Source organism: Pleurodeles waltl, chromosome 4_1 (assembly GCF_031143425.1).
Source record: "Pleurodeles waltl isolate 20211129_DDA chromosome 4_1, aPleWal1.hap1.20221129, whole genome shotgun sequence".
Lineage (NCBI taxonomy): Eukaryota > Metazoa > Chordata > Amphibia > Caudata > Salamandridae > Pleurodeles > Pleurodeles waltl.
In genome coordinates, this window is record NC_090442.1 from 569013070 (window position 1) to 569034627 (window position 21558).

At 43.6% G+C, this 21558-nt stretch overlaps 1 protein-coding gene across 1 annotated transcript in view; it reads right to left on the bottom strand.

Moving 5' to 3' along the window:
• The window catches only part of SAMTOR (S-adenosylmethionine sensor upstream of mTORC1), a 40599-nt gene that overhangs the window by 15341 nt on the left and 3700 nt on the right, over positions 1-21558 (bottom strand). The window contains exons 2-3 of the mRNA XM_069228956.1: positions 10761-10902; positions 5084-5230 (exon numbers count right to left, since the gene is read on the bottom strand). Coding sequence (XP_069085057.1) covers positions 5084-5230; positions 10761-10902 — 289 coding nt within the window. The remainder of the gene's footprint in view (positions 1-5083; positions 5231-10760; positions 10903-21558) is intronic.

Consider the following 21558-nt stretch of genomic DNA (forward strand, 5'->3'; position numbering starts at 1 on the left):
TTGTTGATCCTCGCGTAGAAGGTGTTCCTGTAGTCCAGCTGGTGACCAGAACATGCATGACGAATTTCTGGGTGATAATTGGGAGCCATTTTGTAACTCTTCCTCAGCATGTTGACAGTATGGAAGAATGACGCATTGACGGTGTTGACTTGGGTGGTCATGTGGAGTTTGCAGTCAATAACTATCCCGAGGTTCCTGGCGGGGGTAGTTGTCAGTGTTATGTGCTGAAGAGGATCAAGATCAGGGAGGATCCTTGTGGAACTCTGCAAATAAGGCCATGGGAAACCCATCCAGTTAGGAAGGAGCAGATCCATCGGAGGGCATGTCCTTGGGTTCATAAGTTGTGTAAGCGCTGGATGAGGATAGTGTGGAAGACAGTCAAACTCTACAGGGAGGATCCAGAGAAATGAGGACTGTTGCGTCACCTCTGTCCAGAGTTATGCAGATGTCATCAGTGGCGGCAGTTTCCACTGAGTGGTAAAATCTCAAACCAGACTGAGTGGTGTCAAGAAGTTGGCAGTTGTTGAGGTATTCAGTGAAGTGTCTGCTAAATATTCTCTCCAAGGCCTTAGAGCGTAATGGTGGCAGGGAGAATGATGTGTAGTTGGTGAGCACTGAAGGTTCCAGAGTTTCTTCAGCAATGGGAGCACAGCTGCATGTTTCCATGTGTCTGGGAAGGCCTTGCTTTGCTTGCATTCAACCAAGATTGCTAATAGATATTAACACAGCCCTCTCATTTTTGAAATACAGGGACTCTATATATTTTCTGATGTTGATTAAATGGTAGGACTTTCATTTGGAAATGTTATTTATGGACCACAAATATTTGAAACGCACTGCGTTTCTGGACAACTGGCACATGAAAACATGCATTTGAAATGCTTATATGCAGTCTCCTTGGTGGGTGACAGGAGAAAATGTGATGCAGAGCTAGCACACTCTTTTGCTTTCTTCTTTTGAAGAGTTCTTTCGGAGATGACCACAGATGGAATGGTTGGACAGAGGATGCCTACTTGAATGGGAGTCTCTATCCTAGCAGAAGAGGAGTCCAATCCTCTTTCGCTTCTTTTTGATGGTCATCCTGAAATTGTTGCTGGTATTAATGGCCTTGAAGTTGTTTCTAGCAGGGCTGGTGAGCACTCTAAAGGCATGTGTGATCAGAATAAAGGTGTAACCAAAAAGTGAAGGCTGTGCTACACAAAGGGTTCCAAGACTACTAGAAGACAAAAGGACCTCTTCATAGACATTGTGTGGCATTACCCATTTGCTGACAGTTCAGTGACATCAACAGAAGCACTTGTAACTTGGGTCGAAACGAGGTTGCATTTATTTACTACCTTCAAAAAGGTCAAGTAGATGATCTGCAAAACAATGTCACATCCTAAAAGGGTCTTTCATATCTATTAAGTGGTGAAACTTGCTTTCCCTTGAGTAGTAGAATTAGTGCTGCACAACTTCTCACCTGCATCATCCGTTCTGAGGCTCTCTACCTGGAGGTGAATAGGTCAAGGTAAAATTTAGGAACATCTTCTTAAAAGCAATCACTAAAACAAACAATCTGGTGTTGGCTCACCTCCTCAAGGCGAATGAGCGCTGTTACAGTGCACTATTTTTAACAAATATTTGAGAAGCAGCTTTGGAAGTAGTTAGAGTTGAGATTATTTCCTTCCACCCAGCACTCCCCCAAGTCCCCTGATAAAAAAAATTGAATTGGCAGATTAGCAATGACCTAAGGTATAATGCCCCCATGGGGAGCGACCCTTGCCTAAGGGGCCGCTCCCCATATGTAAAATTAACATAAAATATATATCCCTGGTATCTAGTGAGTAAAGATATGTCTGATCTGCCCCGAAGGGGGGCAAAAACAGCCAACATGATGCTGCCCAAAGGAGAGCGACCCTTCCCTGGTGTCTAGAGGGCATTCCTGCTGCAGGATCACTATGTGATCCTGCAGCAGGAACGCTCACAAAGGCATCCTTTCATGCCTCTCTGACCTCTTCCTTCCCCATTCCAGAGGAGAAACTAATTTGTTTCTCCTTGGGGCGCACAGGAAGCAATGCTCTGGAGGGCTCCGATGTTGTTGGTAGCAGCAATCAGGGAGGTGCTGCGGTTGGAGTGGAAGCCAGTCTGGGAGGAGTCCAGCAGGTTGTTTTCTGCAAGTTTTCAGTGAGTTGTTGGTTGATTGCTTTCTCAAGGCGTTTGGCAGGGAAGGGGAGCAAAGAGATGGAACGGTAATTCTTGAGACCACTAGGGTCGGCAGAGGGTTTCTTGAGGAGTGGTCTGACCTCTGTATGTTTCCACTGATCGGGGAAAGTGGCTGTGGTGATCAATGCATTGAGAATGAAGGAGAGTGTAGCGCTATTTGCTTGCTTGCTTCCGAAGTTGAAGCAATGGTGGTGCACGGGTCCGTGTGTGCTCCAGAGTGGATGAAATTCATGATGGCTGAAGTGCTAGTAGTCAGGCAAATCAGTAGGAGAATCACATATCTGCTTGTAACAAATGGAGCTCACCCTTGCATCACAAATCAGTATCCACACACAGTGGTAGATATTTTTCCATTATATAATTATTTACTTTACAGTGTTTATCTAAAAATCAAGTGCATCACAATAATGATAGGAGGGTGCAATCATATTTCTTCACACATCCTAAACCTGTTCTAGACCCTACTCGAAACTATAAAATATTGTCAGCTATTCAACGTATATGACTGTATCTGTCTACTTAGCCTAAATTATGCCAAACAATGTGTAGTTTCTTTGGATTGGATCAGCAGTTGTAATTCAGCCCTTCAAAATCTCCCCTCAGCACCGGTCCACATGTCTTAGCCGTCTCCTGCACCGGTACCATCTGGCCTTTATCACTAATAATGTGTTTGAAGTAAGGTGGGGCCATTCACTCTCAGCTCCTGTTTTCCTACATAAAATGAGTAAACAATGCCCCTTTGCAGAAACACACAGAAGCAGCAGGAGCTAAATGGTACTTTTCTGTTCTTCCTTCCAAGCCGGATCTCTACAAGATCATCTTCCCTTGCAGTTGCAGCAACATGTTTACCAGGGAAGTTGAGGGTCTTTCTTCTCTGTCTTCTTAGATTGAATGGTGTGCAAAAACATGCAGTTTCTAAACTGAAATTATGGTGCTCAAACATAGCTGTTAACATTATTAAGTAGACTGGTGTGCTGGGCCCCATGTCTGTAACACACTTTATCTAACATCAAAAGCAGTGAAACGTGCATGCAATCATGCCTGTCTGCATTCAACAAATTTTATTATTATGCAAAAGCCATGCACAACAGCAGTGCTTGGCATACATTTGCAAAGATAATCATGTAGACAACAGGCAGATGTAGAAAACCTGGACACTTCGGAAAAGTCTCTTGAAAGCAGCACTGGCTCTATTAGACTGGATACAAATGTCCTCTGCAATGTCTTACTCAGACAGGGCAAATCAGTTGTGCTGGAATGGATCACCCAGTATGAGGTGGTGCATTTAGATACTGCCTAACCATGCTTAACTGCAGCAAAATTTAAAATGTGCTGATCATCCACACTGTCCACGCAGCAAAACACCACCTATCTAGGGTCTAGTCTACGCAGTTGCTTGCACTCTTTTTTTGGATGTAGAAGTGGGAGGAAATATTAAATAGTACCATACCTATCAATATAAAATGCAGAAACCACTTTGGGTAAGAATTCTAGGCAGAGGCAACCAACTTATCAAACCTCAAAACAGTGCAATGCAGATGAACTGATAGGACCTCAACCTTTCTGCCCCAAATACTGAAGTTATTGCCAGCACCAAAACTGCCTTCAGGGTAAGAATTCACAGCAGACAACTATGCATCATCTTAAGTAAGAATGCCATCAAGAAACAAAAAACAGATCAAAATCCCACAGAGAAACAATAAACGGACTGGGAGTAAACAAGTAAAGCAAATATATTGGAAAACCTGTGACTAGTTTGATTCAATTTACACTGAGAAACAGCATACACATGAAGTCAAACTGTGCTGCTAGGCAGGACTTAAATTTAGACACTGCTTGACCCTTCTGTACATTAAGTAAGGCAAAACCAGATTAAAATCCCACTGAGAAACAAAAAACAGCCTAGGAGAAAACAAGTAAAGCAAATCTTTTTGTTTAAAAACTGTCACTACTTTGATTCAAATTACACTGAAAAACAGCAAAAACAGGAAGACAGGCCGTGCTGTCAGGCAAGCCTTAACTTTATACATTGCTTGACCCTGCTGTGCAAGGGACAAGGCAAATCTCAATATGCTGCAGTCGGAGACATCACATGCAGTATTCATTTAGATGTGAAAGGGACATCATACTTTGGCATCTATGACAATGCTTGAAGCATGAACGTTTGGGAGGAGATATCTGAACAAGTCACTATCGAATGCTAAGAAATTCTGTTGTTGAGATACAGCGAAAGAGCTCTGGATCTAGGTCACGGAGGAAGACAAAAAAAAGAGGAAGTAGCTGAAACCAGTGCGCTGGTTTGTGTCTTATATACTCTGGTAGTGTCCGTCACAGTCACAGCTGGAGCCACATGGTGAAACCTGTCAGTACTGGAGAATTAGTGCTGGGAAAAGCTTTTTGATCCAGTCTGACGTACGGAAGGATAATTCATAAGGTGAGGTATCAACTGAAATATATATATGAGAAACAGCACTCAGATTAATCTTTACTGATGAAGCATTAACACCTGAACTAGCTTGTTGTTCAAATGTAGAACGTATCTAAACAATGAATATAAAAATAAAAAATAAAAAATAAAAATCACACTGTCTTTTTACAATGGAAGGCTTTCAACCATTTCTTTATGATATGTTTCTTTTTTGGCATCTGTGAGGACACTAAATTAGTTTTTCTTAAATATGCGGTTGACTTTTTGTGATATTTTTGAAATTCACTATATGTTGTCTAACATGCAGCTAAGGTTTATTTCGTCAAGAAACGTGCTGTAAATGCTTCAGCAGATAGCATTTCACAACTTCCTGAATGTGTTTTTGCGCTGAAAGCTTACATTAAATCTGAAGAGTGCAAAAAGTAAGAAGTCAAGAAGTTAAGCACTTACTCCGACGATCGGTATTTTGAAAAGGTCAAAGTAGTAGGTACAACCCCATCACTGATTGCAGCCTGGTGACCGTTTCGTTCTGCTCTTCTCTCATCTTTTTCAAGTGCTTTTCTTTTGCCACCATTCAAAAAATATTCCTGGCAAACACTTAGAAAGGAAATATAACAAATTACTTTTTCAAAATTCAACATTTCATATTAATCACATTATTACACTGTGTTCAATAAAATAAACAGAATTTATCATACTAGTATATCAGGAATTACAGGACATAGATACAGTGAGGAAGTGTCTTCTGACCCGCTTTAAACTCCTGCATTTTTTGACTTCGTAAGACCTGTTTTTTGGATCTCTGATGAGAGTCTCACTCACTGTATGCTCTGTTAAAATGGTTCTAACAATCAGTTCCCGTCTCTTAAAATAAGGTTTGTTGCAGTACAACTGGGGTAAGACGCTGTGTTATGCAGGCTCAGCGAATGGGACTACAGTCTAACTTAGCTCTAAACTGGCACAGTCGTAGCCTTAATAAAGTGGGGAAGACATCTACAGTCCTTACAATTTAATTAGGCATCCCATTTCCTTCAAACTATAGTGCGAGTCTGCATTGATTCACAGTAAGTCTGCAGTGCTTCAGTTTATTCACACTGTAGAGAAAGCCACAACAGAGTATCAATTTTACATTGGCTCAACCTAGAGATGTACATTTTTCTATAGGTTAAGAAAGATTCAAAGTGCAAATATGATATTAATTTGGACTTATCTAAACTTCCTTCATTGCCCTGGGGTATTGCAGTAGTTTCCAGGGTCAGTCCCTAATGCAATTTGGGCTTTCACCTTTCCTGCTGTGCTGGCAAGTTACTTACTTTGCCGGTCACAGAGTAAATCAAAGCCTTCCCCTGACAATAGGATCAATAGGAGAGTATCAACCTGCTTGTGGGAAAGGAAGAAGGTGGGGTTAGTTAATTAACTCACACTTGCTGACAAGCTTTGGCATGCTCTTTCTCAGCAAAACACAAAGGAAGGCAGCCAGCTCTCGGACACCACTCAAAGGGGAACTCTATTTTCCAGTTTTGGAAAGAACGGAACAGCTTGTCGTGCCAGTTAGGGGTTGACCCAAAGGCTCCTGAGGACTTGTGGCAGGACCAAAGCTTGACTTTCACCATTTTGAAAAATACAACAACTCTGCAGTGTAGTGGATCGTGTGAGGAGTAGCTTCTCTGGAGTGGGTAGAGAACCCTCAGTCTCCACGTTTAAACCCATACACAAGTGAAGTACTATGAGAAGCAAAGAAACCTGCAGAAGACAAGGATGGATGGATGGATCTACTTAAATGGATCCAGGCCTGGACTGGACTGGACTGGGACAATTTGGACTTCAACAGACTGACTCTTTTGGACTTACGCTAAAGGGCAGAGGGGCACTACTCCCATCACCCCCTCTTGGCAACATTAGAGGTGAACTTGACAGGACCCTGGAGATTCTGTTCCTCTGTGGGAACCGCTTGGCTCCAGATGGACACAAAAGTGCCCTACAAGTGGTTTGAAGCATTGGGGCCTGGGGACTGAAGGCAGGGAGTGTAACATACTTTGAAGGCCATGCAGTGCTGCTGAGGAAGACAGACCCAGGACCAACAATATTACTAGGAGCCCAGACAGAGTAACACATCCTAGGTGTTGCATCGATGTCTGAAAAAAAGTGAAAGGGAAGGAGGGTAGGACCTGAGCTCTCCCCTCATTTATTGGAAAAAAAAATAAGAATCAGCTCTAGAAACATCCACATTTTAGAGGCCACAGTTTACAATTCCTTGTGGCAGGAGTACACCACCTGGAGCAAAGGAGGGCCAATGCGGAAAGTAATCTATAGACCTTCCAAAGCAACTGGTCCATGATGCATTTAAGGGATTACTGGAGCAGTGGGGCGTTACTTTAGTATGCACCCCCTCTGTTGGTTGAGAGGCTCTTAAGAGTGTGTCACCCTAGATATTTCTACCTGGCATTTTTTTTGATAATACATACAGTTTAATTGGTGCATAGTATTTACTAGCGTGTGTAATAAACTACTTTTTCTTTAAAAAAAAAAAAAAAAAGCACTGGTTGAACAGCAAATCCAGTAAGGTTTGAAGCACTGCACCACAACTACAGAAAAGCTGTGCACGCAACTGTGATGCCTCCAGAAGGCAGATGGCCTCCGACAGTAAGCAGTGAGTACTCACCCCCAGAACCAGCTGTGGGTTGTTTTGTTCCACTTTTTTGATGTTAACCAAGTTTTGAGAGCGATTTAGGGTTCTGAAAATTAAAATCCTGATTTAAACTAATCTTTGGTAGATAAAATTTATTTTTCACTATTCTGGAATATGTTTGATGATTGTTGAGCTGTGCCTTTTTTTGCCCAACTTGGCTCAGAGTGTTTCTCGAAAACGTGGGTTTCAGAACAGTTCTGGGACCACTGATATAATGTCATTGTAACCGGAATTACATTTCCACTCCAACCACATTGAAGGGGTTCTCCAATCTGTTATGAACCACTTGCATAACAAGAAAAACAGTTAAATAAATTGATCCAGTTTTTTTTCAAATTCAAAAGTTAGTCCCTTGTCCGGTGTATTTCAACCCAAACATTAATATACACATCAAATAAACCTTTAAAGCAATCAGAACAAATTTACAGCAAACCTAAAATCTGAGATTTTATGAATAAACATCAACCTTCAGGCTAAGTCTAAAGAGGTTGAAAGGACATTCGAATATCTATGAAAACGGACACTTAGATTTACCACCTCCACAATAATACCTCCCTACCCAAGCACCAGATTCGTGCTTCTTCTGAATTCAGGTTCATGATGATTAAAGGTGTGGTGGTGACCATAACTAGCCAGTTTCAGATGATCAGTCTTGAATTCTAAGCATAACTTTTATTATTGCAATTACTCACAATACAGTTCTGTGACTAACAGGTGAAGCATGAGCAAGTGAAGCAGGTAGAGTATGAAAAACCGCTTCCTTAAGATACACAGAAGCCTACATTGCTTTTCCAAAGAGATTCAACTTGCTACTAAAACCTCTAAATCACAAATGTGCCCTCCACTTACTCCATAAGTACACTGATGGGGAAAATACTGAATTACTGTAGGTCTGAAACTTGCCTTTGAGTAATGCTTATCACAAATGCCCATAATGCTGTAAGCTTTGTCGAAGATGCCAAACAATTGCAAGTGTGCCCTGGAACGTAATACATCATTCCTAAAATTTGCTTGATAATCGTTGCTCACTATCGTGCATTAGAGTCTTGCTATGCACGATGCATATGTGCGTCCAAGAATGCATGCTCTTAACGGCCCTCTCGAATGTAAGAAATATTACATAAAGCATAATATTAATTGAGTCAGCAACACTGGCTTACAATTTCAAGCCATATCATCAGGGCAAGAAGTTTGCTGAATGGCAGGAAGAAGGCCAAGGAAAAAGGTATGATGTCACAGAGTCTGAAGCATTAATAACCCATGAAGCCTGAGAGCTAATAACCACAGAGCTGTGGGCCGGAATTCATAAGAAGTCTTAATGACCCACTCCAAATATGTAAAGTTTTCTACACTGTAGATAGCAATCGTTATGAGGGAGGCTGCTCATGAAAAATGATTCCTAGCCACTTACCAACACAAAAGAATATAGCCCAGTTTTTCTGTGCTCAAATCTGTTTTATAATGCTCAGTCCCACTACTAAAACTACTACTCCATGTTCAACATTTTATTCCCAATTTTAAAAAAAGTTTTAAAAAAATCCCCAAAATACTGGGAAATACATTTCTTCTTGAAAATACAAAACTAGCTGTACGAGGTTTCAAATAAATGCCATGTGTAGTTAGTGCTACTGACACAGCGGTACTGTGCAGCAACATACCAGCTGCCATGTCCTGTGCGCAGATTTCATGAACAAGGGGCTGTACATAAAGTGACCACACTATATGCCATGCCCTGAAACAGAGTCTACTGTAAATAGCCAACGCCTATATGCAGAGCAGGATTTTGGGGCAAGTGAGCAGGGCAAATGGCAATGCTATGGCTCCGAGTTGCACCCAGAAACTACGGCATATATCGGAAAGCGTACAGCACAGTGGGTTTAAAAGGCACAGGAGCAGGGGACAACATTTGGTCAAAGCCCACGCCAAGCACCAAGGACACAATGGGCTGAGAGCAACACATGTGCCTGACTGAAGGTGTCCCTACTGGTTTCGAGTTTCACCATCACAAACCTAGTATTTTTGTTATAAAATAATTATTGAAATACCTCTATAGAAGCTCAGTTAACATGAAGACCAAAACCAAAGAAACTGGTAAATTATGGAGAAAAGCACAACCATAACTTCCCTATGCACGGCTCATGAACTTACACAGAATGTCAGAGGCGACATCATAAATGCCGTCAGTAATCACATATCACCACTAACCTCATAGACATTAGTGAAGTCATACAATGGCACTACAGTTTGCGGCCATTAGTCTCAGGCTAGCGAGTCTGTACCACTGAGCTCAAAGGAATTGAAAAGGTCAGGGCCTACTCTGGTCATGCTCAGCAGGCCAGCATTCCTGGCCATCCCAGGATCCAAAGCCTCTATTCCATTTACTTTACTAGACACAATGTAAGGATGTGCCCAGTGGGTTCATTTAGGCCCGTTATGAACACCCCATCTAACCAGCCAATTAAAACATAATTGCAGCCATGCCCAGTGAGCTCTGTGTACAAGGCCCACACTTCACATCTATAAACAGTAGAATAAAGTAATAAGCTAAATTAGCCATTGTCTTGCATCTGGAATCCAAACCCATAGGAAGGAAATGAACATTAAATCAAGCTAATCGGTTACAAAAGATGCCTGATGCACTAGCATTTATCTCATGGAACCAAAATCGGTACAAATACACAAGCCGATCTGTAGGAGACAGATGTCTGGAAGGAGACATTTCACAAGGTGGCAGCAGTAGCTGCCTTGCCTTGTGAAGAACGGGATTTGGGTTTATCTGTTAAGTTCCATTTGTTTTCTGATACGATGTAAGGATGCAGAACCCTATTCCTCCCGTTATGGTCTGCTTTTCAGAAAGCATACCAGTGCTGACAGTCCCATAATTGACAAATACCTGTAGGAATGTCTTAAAAGTCTTTATTCATATCTACGTAGTCTGCATTTCATCTCTGGGCCATTTACTCTGCAGAAGAAGGGGCTGAGAAAAGGGATGATACTGAAACAGTTTAGATCGATGAATATTTAGGAACAGAACACCTTGGAGGGCTAATCAGTGCAGAAAGCTTGACACTCACTTGCCCCTTCTGACCGAATTTGGTGACGAGGAACGATTACTTCCCCAACAAACGGCAGGGATATGATTTGTGAACATGTTCACAAGCTGGGTGGAGGAGCAATAGTTTTGAGAAAACAACATTTCACTCGTAAGGAAAAAGAATGGCTTCAAACTAGAGAAAAAAAAAACCTTCCTAAATCAAGGAAGCGGTTTAAAAAATAAAATAAAAAAAAGAGGATGTGAGCGTTTCATGGTCTCGTTTAGTACTGTCAAACGGAAAACCACTGGAAGAGTCTGCACTGCTGAGCCACTACAGTTGCTGCCTATCTCCTTAATTTAAAAAACAGGTTTTTCAGTTACTTTGCAAGTTTACAGTTTATTACCTGCGACACCATTCAATACGACCTTCGCCTTCACAAGTCTTTGCCCAGTGATTATCTGCCAGGTTCCTCATTGCGACTGCATATTCAGAAAGAGTTTCTTCATCATTACAATGCTCGCGCCAGATCTTGTCAAAATCTCCCACTGAAAAAGAGACAGTATATAAATGCTGAACAAACATGTATTTCTAACAGATCTACATTGCTGCCATAAATGATACAAAGCAACTTAAAAACATAGCTCATACTATGTTTTTTCAGACCTAGGTTGATTATGTATCCAGGTGTGGGCAAACATGGCATGGGTCACTCTATGATACGTCTCTAGATCAGGTGCATGGAGTCCACCCAACACGTACGGCAGGCTAGTCTGATGAGCAGGGCTCAGAAGGTTGCAAAAACGGACCTTGGTAACAGCATAGGAAGAGAAATAGAAATCTCGGTAGCACCACCATTTTCATGAGGACTATTCGTCGAACCAAAGAGAGTGGCAGTCTGATCCATCTTTCCACATATCCCGCCAGTATTTTAATTGTGGCATCATAGTTATCTGTCATACTATCTTAGGGTTCGTGTGAATTCAGATTCCTAAATATCTAACTGATCCTGTTTCCCATTTAAGAGGAAAGTCCATGTCTATAGGAGTTGTGGTCGGTGTTAAGGGAAACACTATAGTTTATCCCAATTGATCTGAAGACCAGAAAGGGCACCATACTTTACGACCTCTTGCAGTGTCGGCGCAAGGTTGCGATTAGGGTCTCGGATATATAGTAACTTGTTGTCCGCATATGTGGAGGTCACCAAGTTATATCCATGGAATCTGAGGCCACGGTGTCCATGGTACTCTTGCAACGCACATGCAAGCGGTTCTGCGACAACTGGGTACAACAGGGGCGACAACGGGCACCAATGTCTGGTGCCCCTAGTAATGTGTAGTACATCTGATACCGAGCCATTAATTCTAATCCTAGCTAATGGCTTTTCGTATAGGGTTTGCACTAATTGTAAGAAGATGTCACCTGCCCCCAAACGCCAGAGGACTGCCATCAAGAAATGCCACTCTACAGAATCAAAGGACTTCTCGCGTCCAGGAAGACCGCAACAGCCCTCACCTCGGGGTTCAAGTTCTGCATGGCACCAAACATCGTGCAGAGATTCCCTGTGAGATTGCGGCCTGGGATAAACCCCGATTGCTCTGGTGTTATCAATGTGAGTATGAATGTTGCCTACCGGTCTGCCAGAATTTTAGCACAGATTTTAGTGTCAACATTTATTAATGATAATGGCCTATAAGATGAGCATTGAAGTGGAGATTTGCCACGCTTCAGCAATGCAATGAGCATCGCCTCTCTCATGGATGGCAGCATCACCCCAGCGCCCGCCATCTCTTGATAGACTGCCTTCAAGTGTGGAATCAATAGATCTTGAAAGGCTTTGTAAAAATGTAATGTTAGCCCATCTGGCCCTGGGGCCTTCCCTTCTGACATACTCTTGAGAGCTTTACATATCTCTGCAGTAGTCAGAGGCGCTATGAGGGACTCCCTATCTGCATCCGATAACTATGGCATTTCGACGTGCGTCAGATAATCCGATGTGGCGTCTAAATCTGGGGCGATTTTAGATGTGTGGAGTGCCACGTAATAGTCCGGAAACCTATTTGCAATCCGCTCCGGATACATAATTATACTACCATCTTCATCCTTTAATGCCATAATCGTACCTTTCTCTCTCCTGGGATGTGCTATACCAGCCAGTACCGCCCCCGGTCTCTCTCCCTCCCCACAGATACGAGCTGTTACATATTTCTGCATGTGTTGGACTTCCACGAGTGCTGTGTCCTAAAATTCTATCTTCACATGTATACGGCCCAGGAGGTGTCTGTCTGCGGTGAGCAGGTGCTCCTCCTCTAACCGTGCAATTTCTTTCTCCAGACAGGTCAGACGTCCGTGAATTGATTTCAGGACCCCTGCATGTTTTGCTATCATAATTCCGTGGATGTACGATTTTGAATATTTCTCATATTGTGCACATACTGTCAACTGAGCCATTTACCTGAAAAAATGATTTGATAGCTGTAGGAAGTTGGCTCTGTATGCACTATTTCAAAGTAAGGAATAGTATGCACAGAGTCCAATGGTTCCCCTTAGAGGTAAGATAGTGGCAACAAGAGATAATACTAATGCTCTATTTTGTGGTAGTGTGGTCGAGCAGTAGGCTTATCAAAAGGAGTAGTGTTAAGCATTTGTTGTACATACACACAGGCAATAAATGAGGAACACACACTGAGAGACAATTCCAGGCCAATAGGTTTTTGTATAGAAAAATATATTTTCTTCGTTTATTTTAAGAACCACAGGTTCAAATTCTACATGTAATACTTTGCATGAAAGGTATTGCAGGTAAGTACTTTAGGAAGTTTGAATAATCACAATAGCATATATACTTTTCAAATAAAACACATATAGCTATTTTAAAACTAGACAGTGCAATTTTCACAGTTCCTAGGGTAGGTAAGTAATTGTTAGTTCTTGCAGGTAAGTAAACCACCTACGGGGTTCAAGTTTGGGTCCAAGGTAGCCCACCGTTGGGGGTTCAGAGCAACCCCAAAGTTACCACACCAGCAGCTCAGGGCCTGTCAGGTGCAGAGTTCAAAGTGGTGCCCAAAACACTTAGGCTTCAATGGAAAAGGGGGTGCCCCGGTTCCAGTCTGCCAGCAGGTAAGTACCCGCGTCTTTGGAGGGCAGACCAGGGGGGTTTTGTAGGGCACCGGGGGGGACACAAGTTAGCACAGAAAGTACACCCTCAGCAGCACGGGGGCGGCCGGATGCAGTGTGCAAACACATGTCGGGTTTTCAATTGGAATCCATGGGAGACCAAGGGGTCTCTTCATCGATGCAGGCAGGCAAGGGGGGAGCTCCTCGGGTAGCAACCACCTGGGCAAGGGAGAGGGCCTCCTGGGGGTCACTCCTGCACTGGAGTTCCGATCTTTCAGGTCCTTGGGGGCTGCGGGTGCAGAGTCTTTTCCAGGCGTCGGGATCTGGGAGTCAGGCAGTCGCGGTCAGGGGGAGCTTTGGGATTCCCTCTGCAGGCGTCGCTGTGGAGGCTCAGGGGGAGGCAACTCTGGCTACTCACAGTCTCGTAGTCGCCGGGGAGTCCTCCCTGAAGTGTTGGTTCTCCACAAGTCGAGCCAGGGGCGTCGGGTGCAGAGTTGCAAGTCTCACGCTTCCGGCGGGAAACGCAGTTGTCTTGAAGTTGCTTCTTCGGAAACAAAGTTGCAGTCTTGGATGAACAGAGCCGCTGTCCTCTGGAGTTTCTTGGTCCTTCTAGAGCAGGGCAGTCCTCTGAGGATTCAGAGGTCGCTGGTCCTGGGGAAAGCATCGCTGGAGCAGTGTCTTTTCGAAGTGGGGACACAGGCCGGTGGAGCTGGGGCCAAAGCAGTTGGTGTCTCCGTCTTCTTCTGCAGGGTTTTTCAGCTTAGCAGTCCTCTTCTTCTTAGGTTGCAAGAATCTGAGTTCCTAGGTTCTGGGGAGCCCCTAAATACTGAATTTAGGGGGGGTGTTTAGGTCTGGGAGGGCAGTAGCCAATGGCTACTGTCCTTGAGGGTGGCTACACCCTCTTTGTGCCTCCTCCCTGAGGGGAGGAGGGCACATCCCTAATCCTATTGGGGGAATCATCCATCTGCAAGATGGAGGATTTCTAAAAGTCAGAGTCACCTCAGCTCAGGACACCTAAGGGGCTGTCCTGACTGGCCAGTGACTCCTCGTTTTTCTCATTATCTCTCCTGGACTTGCTGTGTCCAGGGGGCGGGCATCTCCACTAGCTGGAGTTCCCTGGGGCATTGTAACACGAAGCTTGAGCCTTTGAAGCTCACTGCTAGGTGTTACAGTTCCTGCAGGGGGGGAGGTGTGAAGCACCTCCACCCAGAGCAGGCTTTGTTTCTGTCCTCAGAGAGCACAAAGGCTCTCACCGCATGGGGTCAGAAACTCGTCTCTCAGCAGCAGGCTGGCACAGACCAGTCAGTCCTGCACTGAACAATTGGGTAAAATACAGGGGGTATCTCTAAGATGCCCTCTGTGTGCATTTTTTTATAAATCCAACACTGCCATCAGTGTGGGTTTATTATTCTGAGAAGGTTGATACTAAACTTCCCAGTATTCAATGTAGCCATTATGGAGCTGTGGAGTTCGTTTTTGACAGACTCCCAGACCATATACTCTTATGGCTACCCTGCACTTACAATGTCTAAGGTTTTGCTTGGACACTGTAGGGGCATAGTGCTCATGCACCTATGCCCTCACCTGTGGTTTAGTGCACCCTGCCTTAGGGCTGTAAGGCCTGTTAGAGGGGTGACTTACCTATGCTATAGGCAGTGTGAGGTTGGCATGGCACCCTGAGGGGAGTGCCATGTCGACTTAGTAATTTTCTCCCCACCAGCACACACAAGCTGGCAAGCAGTGTGTCTGTGCTGAGTGAGGGGTCCCTAGGGTGGCATAAGACATGCTGCAGCCCTTAGAGACCTTCCCTGGCATCAGGGCCCTTGGTACCAGGGGTACCAGTTACAAGGGACTTACCTGGGTGCCAGGGTTGTGCCAGTTGTGGACACAATGGTACATTTTAGGTGAAAGAACACTGGTGCTGGGGCCTGGTTAGCAGAGTCCCAGCACACTTCTCAGTCAAGTCAGCATCAGTATCAGGCAAAAAGTGGGGGGGTAACTGCAACAGGGAGCCATTTCTTTACAATAGCCGTCGCTAAGTCATCATGAAACGCCCAGTCCAATAACGAGTATGGGGGAAACCGCCACGTGAACGGGGGAAATGTTTTTGTGCCCTCCTCTATCTCTATTGGTGAGTGGTCTGAGTATGTTCTGGGCCAGGGGTCTTTCACCTGTGTACGGAAGGCTAAGCTCTTAGAGAACAGCCAGAGGTCAATTTGTGTATGCAAATCATATACTGTTGAGTAGTGGGTGTACCCCCACCCGTTGGGGGGCTGTCTATATCTTCATATATCTACTAACCCTAGCTCTGCTGCTATTTTGTTCACCGCCTTAGCTGCAGAGGCCGGTTTTCTATGGGTGCCCCATGATCTATTGTGTAGTGGGTCTAAGGTGCAATTGAAATCACCTCCCCATATCCGCATAAGTCCCCTTCCCCCCAAGTGGTCACCCTGGTAGGTAGGTCGGAGTAAAATTGGGGGTTATCGAAGTTAGGGTCATAAATCCCAATAACGAGCAACGTGGGGTCCCCTTTACTGCAGCATGCTACAATGTACCCGCCGTTTGGATCCGTTGCGAGCTTCCGAAGACAGAAGCCGGAGTGTTTTGCTGCCCATATCAACACTCCCCTGTAATGGGACATGAACCCTGCTGCTAGAAACTGTCCCTGCATTCTCCTGGGAAAGGGCATGGCACTATCTGGTGTCAAATGTGTTTCCTGCAATATAGCTAAGTCCACTTTATACCTCTGAAGTAGGCTACTATCTTTCTCACTTTTCTGGTGTCATGTAACCCTCTGAAGTTCCATGTTATCATTCTCACAGTGTCTGAACCCTTACCGATGTCTGGTTCTGAATTATGGTCTGTCATCTGCCACGTCATGTATACGCTGTTGTTCCCGCAACGTTTGGGAGTAAGTCTGCAGTCGCCCTACTGATGTAACAATCCCAACTAATAACTCCTTGAAGGTCAACGGCAGGCATTTCCCATCCACAGCAGGCATTGCCCCAATTCGCCCATCTTCATTTACGTGCACCAGCCCCCACCCTCCAATTGAACAGATTAACTACACATTGTTTCAATAAGTGTACCACACGCTGGGGTGGATGTTGTCCGGCTGTTCCTTATCCTCTGCTTTGAGCCAGCCACCTGCCTTATATAATTGGCCTGTATCTTGCTTCTATATGTGTCCTATTCTATAGCTCCCCTAACAACAAGCTTTATATCATGCATCGCCTTTCAAATCCCAAAGTTCAGTGCGCAGGTTAAACTCTCTAGATCATACTGTTATTTGTCCACATTGCATTACTGTCTGCCCCATGACCCACTCCAAGACCCACAGGCAAAGTTCCGCAACCACAAACTATAGTCTCTGAATATTCTTAGAACAACAATCTCATGGGGGGGGGAATCCCCCACTTCCTGTCTGCACTCCCTGGCCATCCGTTGCTTCAGGAATTGGGTGAGCAGTTTATGGTCTGTGCATAGAATTGGCTTGCTGGCAACCATCACATGTAGTTTGGCCGGCTATAACATGCAGTATTCCAGTTGTAGATCTTGCAGCTGTCGTTTCCCTGGGAGGAACTGTCTTCTTGCCTCTTGAACTAGTTGTGTAAAGCAAGATTGTCATTCCTTCATGTTGAATTGTTTTGAGTTCTCTTGCTCGCCGTAATGCAGCGTCTCGGTCTGTGTAGTTCATTAATTTGGCTATTATGGGCCTCGGTGGGGCCCCCAGGAGTGAACAGGCCGCCAGCGAGCGGTGTGCACTCTCGACCACAAATACATTGGAAAACATGCTGCATCCCAGCAGCTGAGCAAGTAGGGGTTCTATGTATCCTTCCAAGTGGTCGATATTTGCGGACTTCGCTATGCCCACTATGCGAAGGTTATTTCTAAGTGACCTGGCCTCTAAATAATCAACTTTCAATCTGTAGCTCCACCAGCATTTTAATAGCATTTGTCTGACTTGAGGTCATTGTTGACTGGCTATCCTCTATGTCAGAAATGCATCTCTCTGACTGTTCTAGGCGTTCCGCATGCCTGTCTAGTCTTTCTGTCATCCTATCCATTCTGAAAGACAAAGAGCCAATCTTACTGTCAATCTGAGCAAGGTTTTGTTGCATTGCAGCCAGTATCTGCTTCAGCTCCAGTTCCAGTTCTTCCTCTTGAGTCATGTCCTCTGTTGCAGGAGGTGGCGCCGCTATTTGCTCCCCTGTAGTTTTATGTGTTCTACGTTGGTCGAAATGCATTTTAGGTTGGTTTTTGTCACTTTTGCCCATAGCTCACGTTGTGGCTGGCTGGTGGGATGCCTTTGGTTCAGTAGTGTTATAGGAGGGTACCCCCGTAGCACGGGCATGTCATAGGGCGTTCCTCCTGGCACTTATGTCCCTGCGCCAATTTTGGGCTCTGTTGGGGCCCGCCCTCTCCCACTCTGCGTAGTTATATCTATGCCCAGGGCATTTCTTGCCCGGGTGTCCGCTGTGGTACGATGTGAGTGGTAGGCTACGGGTTCCCTTGTCTAACAGCATGTCAACACCCTCTCATACCTTCTGCCTGTCGCCCCAGCACACTTCTTCTGCCGCTTTGCTTAACACTTCTCTTTGCCAAGATGATCCGTCATGCGGTGCTGATAACACCTTCTGCATGCCCGCCTCCGGCCGATAGCAGCAGATTCTATTTTGTTCAAGTTTGTTGCGGCTACGCATTGGGGAGTGCGCAATACCTTGCTTGTCTGAGGCCTCTTTCCATGTTCTGATGGCCTCCGCACTGTTCCTGTCTTGCTCCAAGCTGCCTGGGCTGCTTCCAGACCTTCGACGCAGAGTCTGCGTCCTGGGCCTCTGAGGTCTCAAGAACCCCTTGGATGGGCTGTTTTTTCAGTTCTGTGCACATTGCAGCCGGCGGTGGTATGCTTTGTAGGGGTCCTGTGTTCCTACAGCCTCAGGATTATGCGCCGGATTAGTCATGGTCGGTGGAGCTCCGCTAGCAAACGGCCATCTTGCAGTCAGGCAAGCTCCATCCCTCCTTTATCTTCCATTTTGAATTCTTTTGTAATTTGTCTGTTTCTTTCTCTATTCATTCTCCTCGTTACAGCATCTGCATCCCTTATATAAAGCACATAAAGCTAGCAAACAAATGCTAAAGATTAGTACATGTTTCAAAATGACTCTAAAAAGGTCCTCCTCCTACTGTTGCAATCCAGTTACCGATAGCAGCAGTTCCTTTACCTAAATTCCACAACACATTAGTGGCTTCTAAGGGTTCTAATTCAGGCTTCAGATCAGAATTATTCTTCGCACTTTCTTCTAGCTCTCTACTCGACAGGGATTTAAGAGCTTTCAACATCTTCCAGATTTCACCTTTCTCTGCCAGCAAATTGTTTAAAGCTAATTGATCTTGCAAAACCACTGATCTAACAGCTAACAGCCACTGTATTAACAGCTAGCAAAGCACCAGATGTAGTAGTTGCCAATTTATCTACCACTATTTATAACTTTCTCATAATGCAAAACTACTCCTACTGGTGGTCTGATTGCTCTACAAGTGTCTCCTACTAATTGTGTCCCATAATAAACACAACATGCATGTCTATGTGGTGGTGTCACTGTCAATGCATCTATGCTATTAACATAAGACGTTTTGGGAAACAACAAAGTTAAACCACAAACACCTTCCAATCTGCAGGTAACTGGAAATAAGCACTATGTCAAAAACAAAATAAACTCCTGAAGTACTGCTTCTACTGCTGTTACAATTTGAACAGGCCCCACACAAACTTCAAATGTGGGTTCACAATTTGTCCCAATGTATTTTTCTAAATTGGTCTGTCCTTTATAAACACACAATTTGCTTTTTGGCATCTAATGTCCATTTTAGATATACCATTTTCTTTTTAAATCATCTTATTCTTTCGTCTAAACATCTTCCTCTTTATTTTACTATGGAAAATGTGAGCTCTCCTCTCTTCCAGTTTTAAGATGAAAGTCTTCTTTGATGGCCAGGTTTGATTATTTGTGTATGCCTTAACAGTGTCTATAACTATGGGTGATCTAAAGAAATACTAACGTTTGCTTGAAGATGATGATTCATTCTCTTCTGAAGCTGAACTTTTGAAAGAATCATGTCATAACTTGAGTCATCAGGGCTCGAAATATCTACTTGACCACTCACTATGGTGAGTTATAATTGATGAGGTTGAGCTATTTTGGGACTTACTTGCCCCTTCTTGCCAGCTGACATAGAATAGGAGTTCTGTTCAGTTAGAAAGTGGAGGGGCAATAAAAGATGCCTTAAAATCTTGTTCTTATGTCACATTTGCCCTGTGTTCACACACAGAGATCAAAAGTCATTTTGTCTTACAGTTAATTTACCTTCTGACTGGAGAGTTCCAGGACTTTGTAAGGTGAAATGTGTGACCTGCTGTTTAAAGTGTAAAATAAAAGGATATAGGGTGTCTGGCTTTTCCTAACACCCAACATTTAAATGACCAAGTCAACTGTACAAACATTTCAAAATATATTTCAGCGTTGCGAAAGCCCATTTTTGTATTTCTGGGTGATGAAAAAATATTTTAATAGGATCAAAACAAATCAATACTTTACGTGTTGATGTGCAAAGGATATATGTTTTCTGAAACCAATTTTCTCAGATTGTTAATACACTATACTGTTTTATCAGTAAAGCTGCAAATTAGTGGAAAGGTTTTTGGACATTTACTGTGTGTAGATGACAATATGCTACCACATCAAGGTTTAGTAATATATTTATCAAAAGTGAGTGTTTAAACAAACTGAGAAACACTCCTGCCCTGATGGCAATGCTGTTAGTAAACTAAAGGAAAGTCACAGGTCATGTGTCCACTACGTGTGGGCTAGATTCTTGTGATACATGCAGCAAACTTTAGTCTACCTAATCAAACAAAAGAGATTTTTCTGTAGTGCAGAAATGCTGAGCTCACATATTTGAAGGTGAAATCGTATGTGAGAATGAAGAAAAGGGTGACTCTATAAACTATTTGCCTAGAATCACACAATTTGAGACCCATTTACCGGTCAAGTACATTACAGTTAGGTTGAGTAGATTACTTGTTCCTCGACCTGCAGGTCTAGTAACATTTTAATGATTTTTTGAGGACTTGTTATCCCTATTCCATCTTTTTCTAAATGTTACCCCTACTCTTTTACTACAGCCTTAGCTCTGGGGAATCTTAATTCATTTGAATTATTTTTATTAATTTCCTTTTTTACTGTTGTCGCCTTTGTTTATTTCAGCTTTTTATTTTTCAACTTTAAACACAGTTCAGCATTTGTCATCGAAATTGCTTTTGGTTTCAAGTTCAAATAGCAATGCCTGTCAAGTTTTTCATTGTAATATGTGCTTCGAATATTTCAAATTTAACCAAAGCTGTTCCTCAGCGTGGCATATAATGGAGGTTCAAGTAACTTTGAGCTCAATTCAACTGGACTTTGATTCAAACCATTTGGCACGTTTCTTGCATTGTATGTACATTCAGGTGCTGAATACTTCAGAAGAGGTACTCTTGGTCTCTTGGATCTCCTTGGTGTCTGTTTATCTTCTTCTGTTTCACTTACAGCACTATATTCTGTCTCTGATTATTATTTACGGTATATATTCAAATGACAATCTTAATAGCCTCTTACCATTTGGCCATTCAAATCTCCATGTGTGTCTTTCTCGCCTCACACTTGTTCCTTCATCTGGATCGTTCAAGTGCTTGCGACTCTCCTTCAGATTCTTTATTCTGAGCTGTCACTTCTTCTTCAGCAGGGGTCTCTACATCACTTTTCAATAATTCAGGAATTTGTACTGGTGTTAGATCTTGCTGTTCTCCACACCTCTCTTGTCCTTCTGGATGTGCTATCACAGGTGTTCTCTGACTCGGCTCCAAGAACACAATTTCTTTGTATGTACACCTTACTCACTGAGTATGCAAAGCATGCATCCAGTACATTTGACAGGAGTGTTTGTGGTAACGATAATTGGTAGGGGCCTTTCCATCTATGCTCCAAACAAGACTTTCACACATTTTGTTATCAAAACCCAGTCACCAGTACTAAGGTCATGGCACGGAT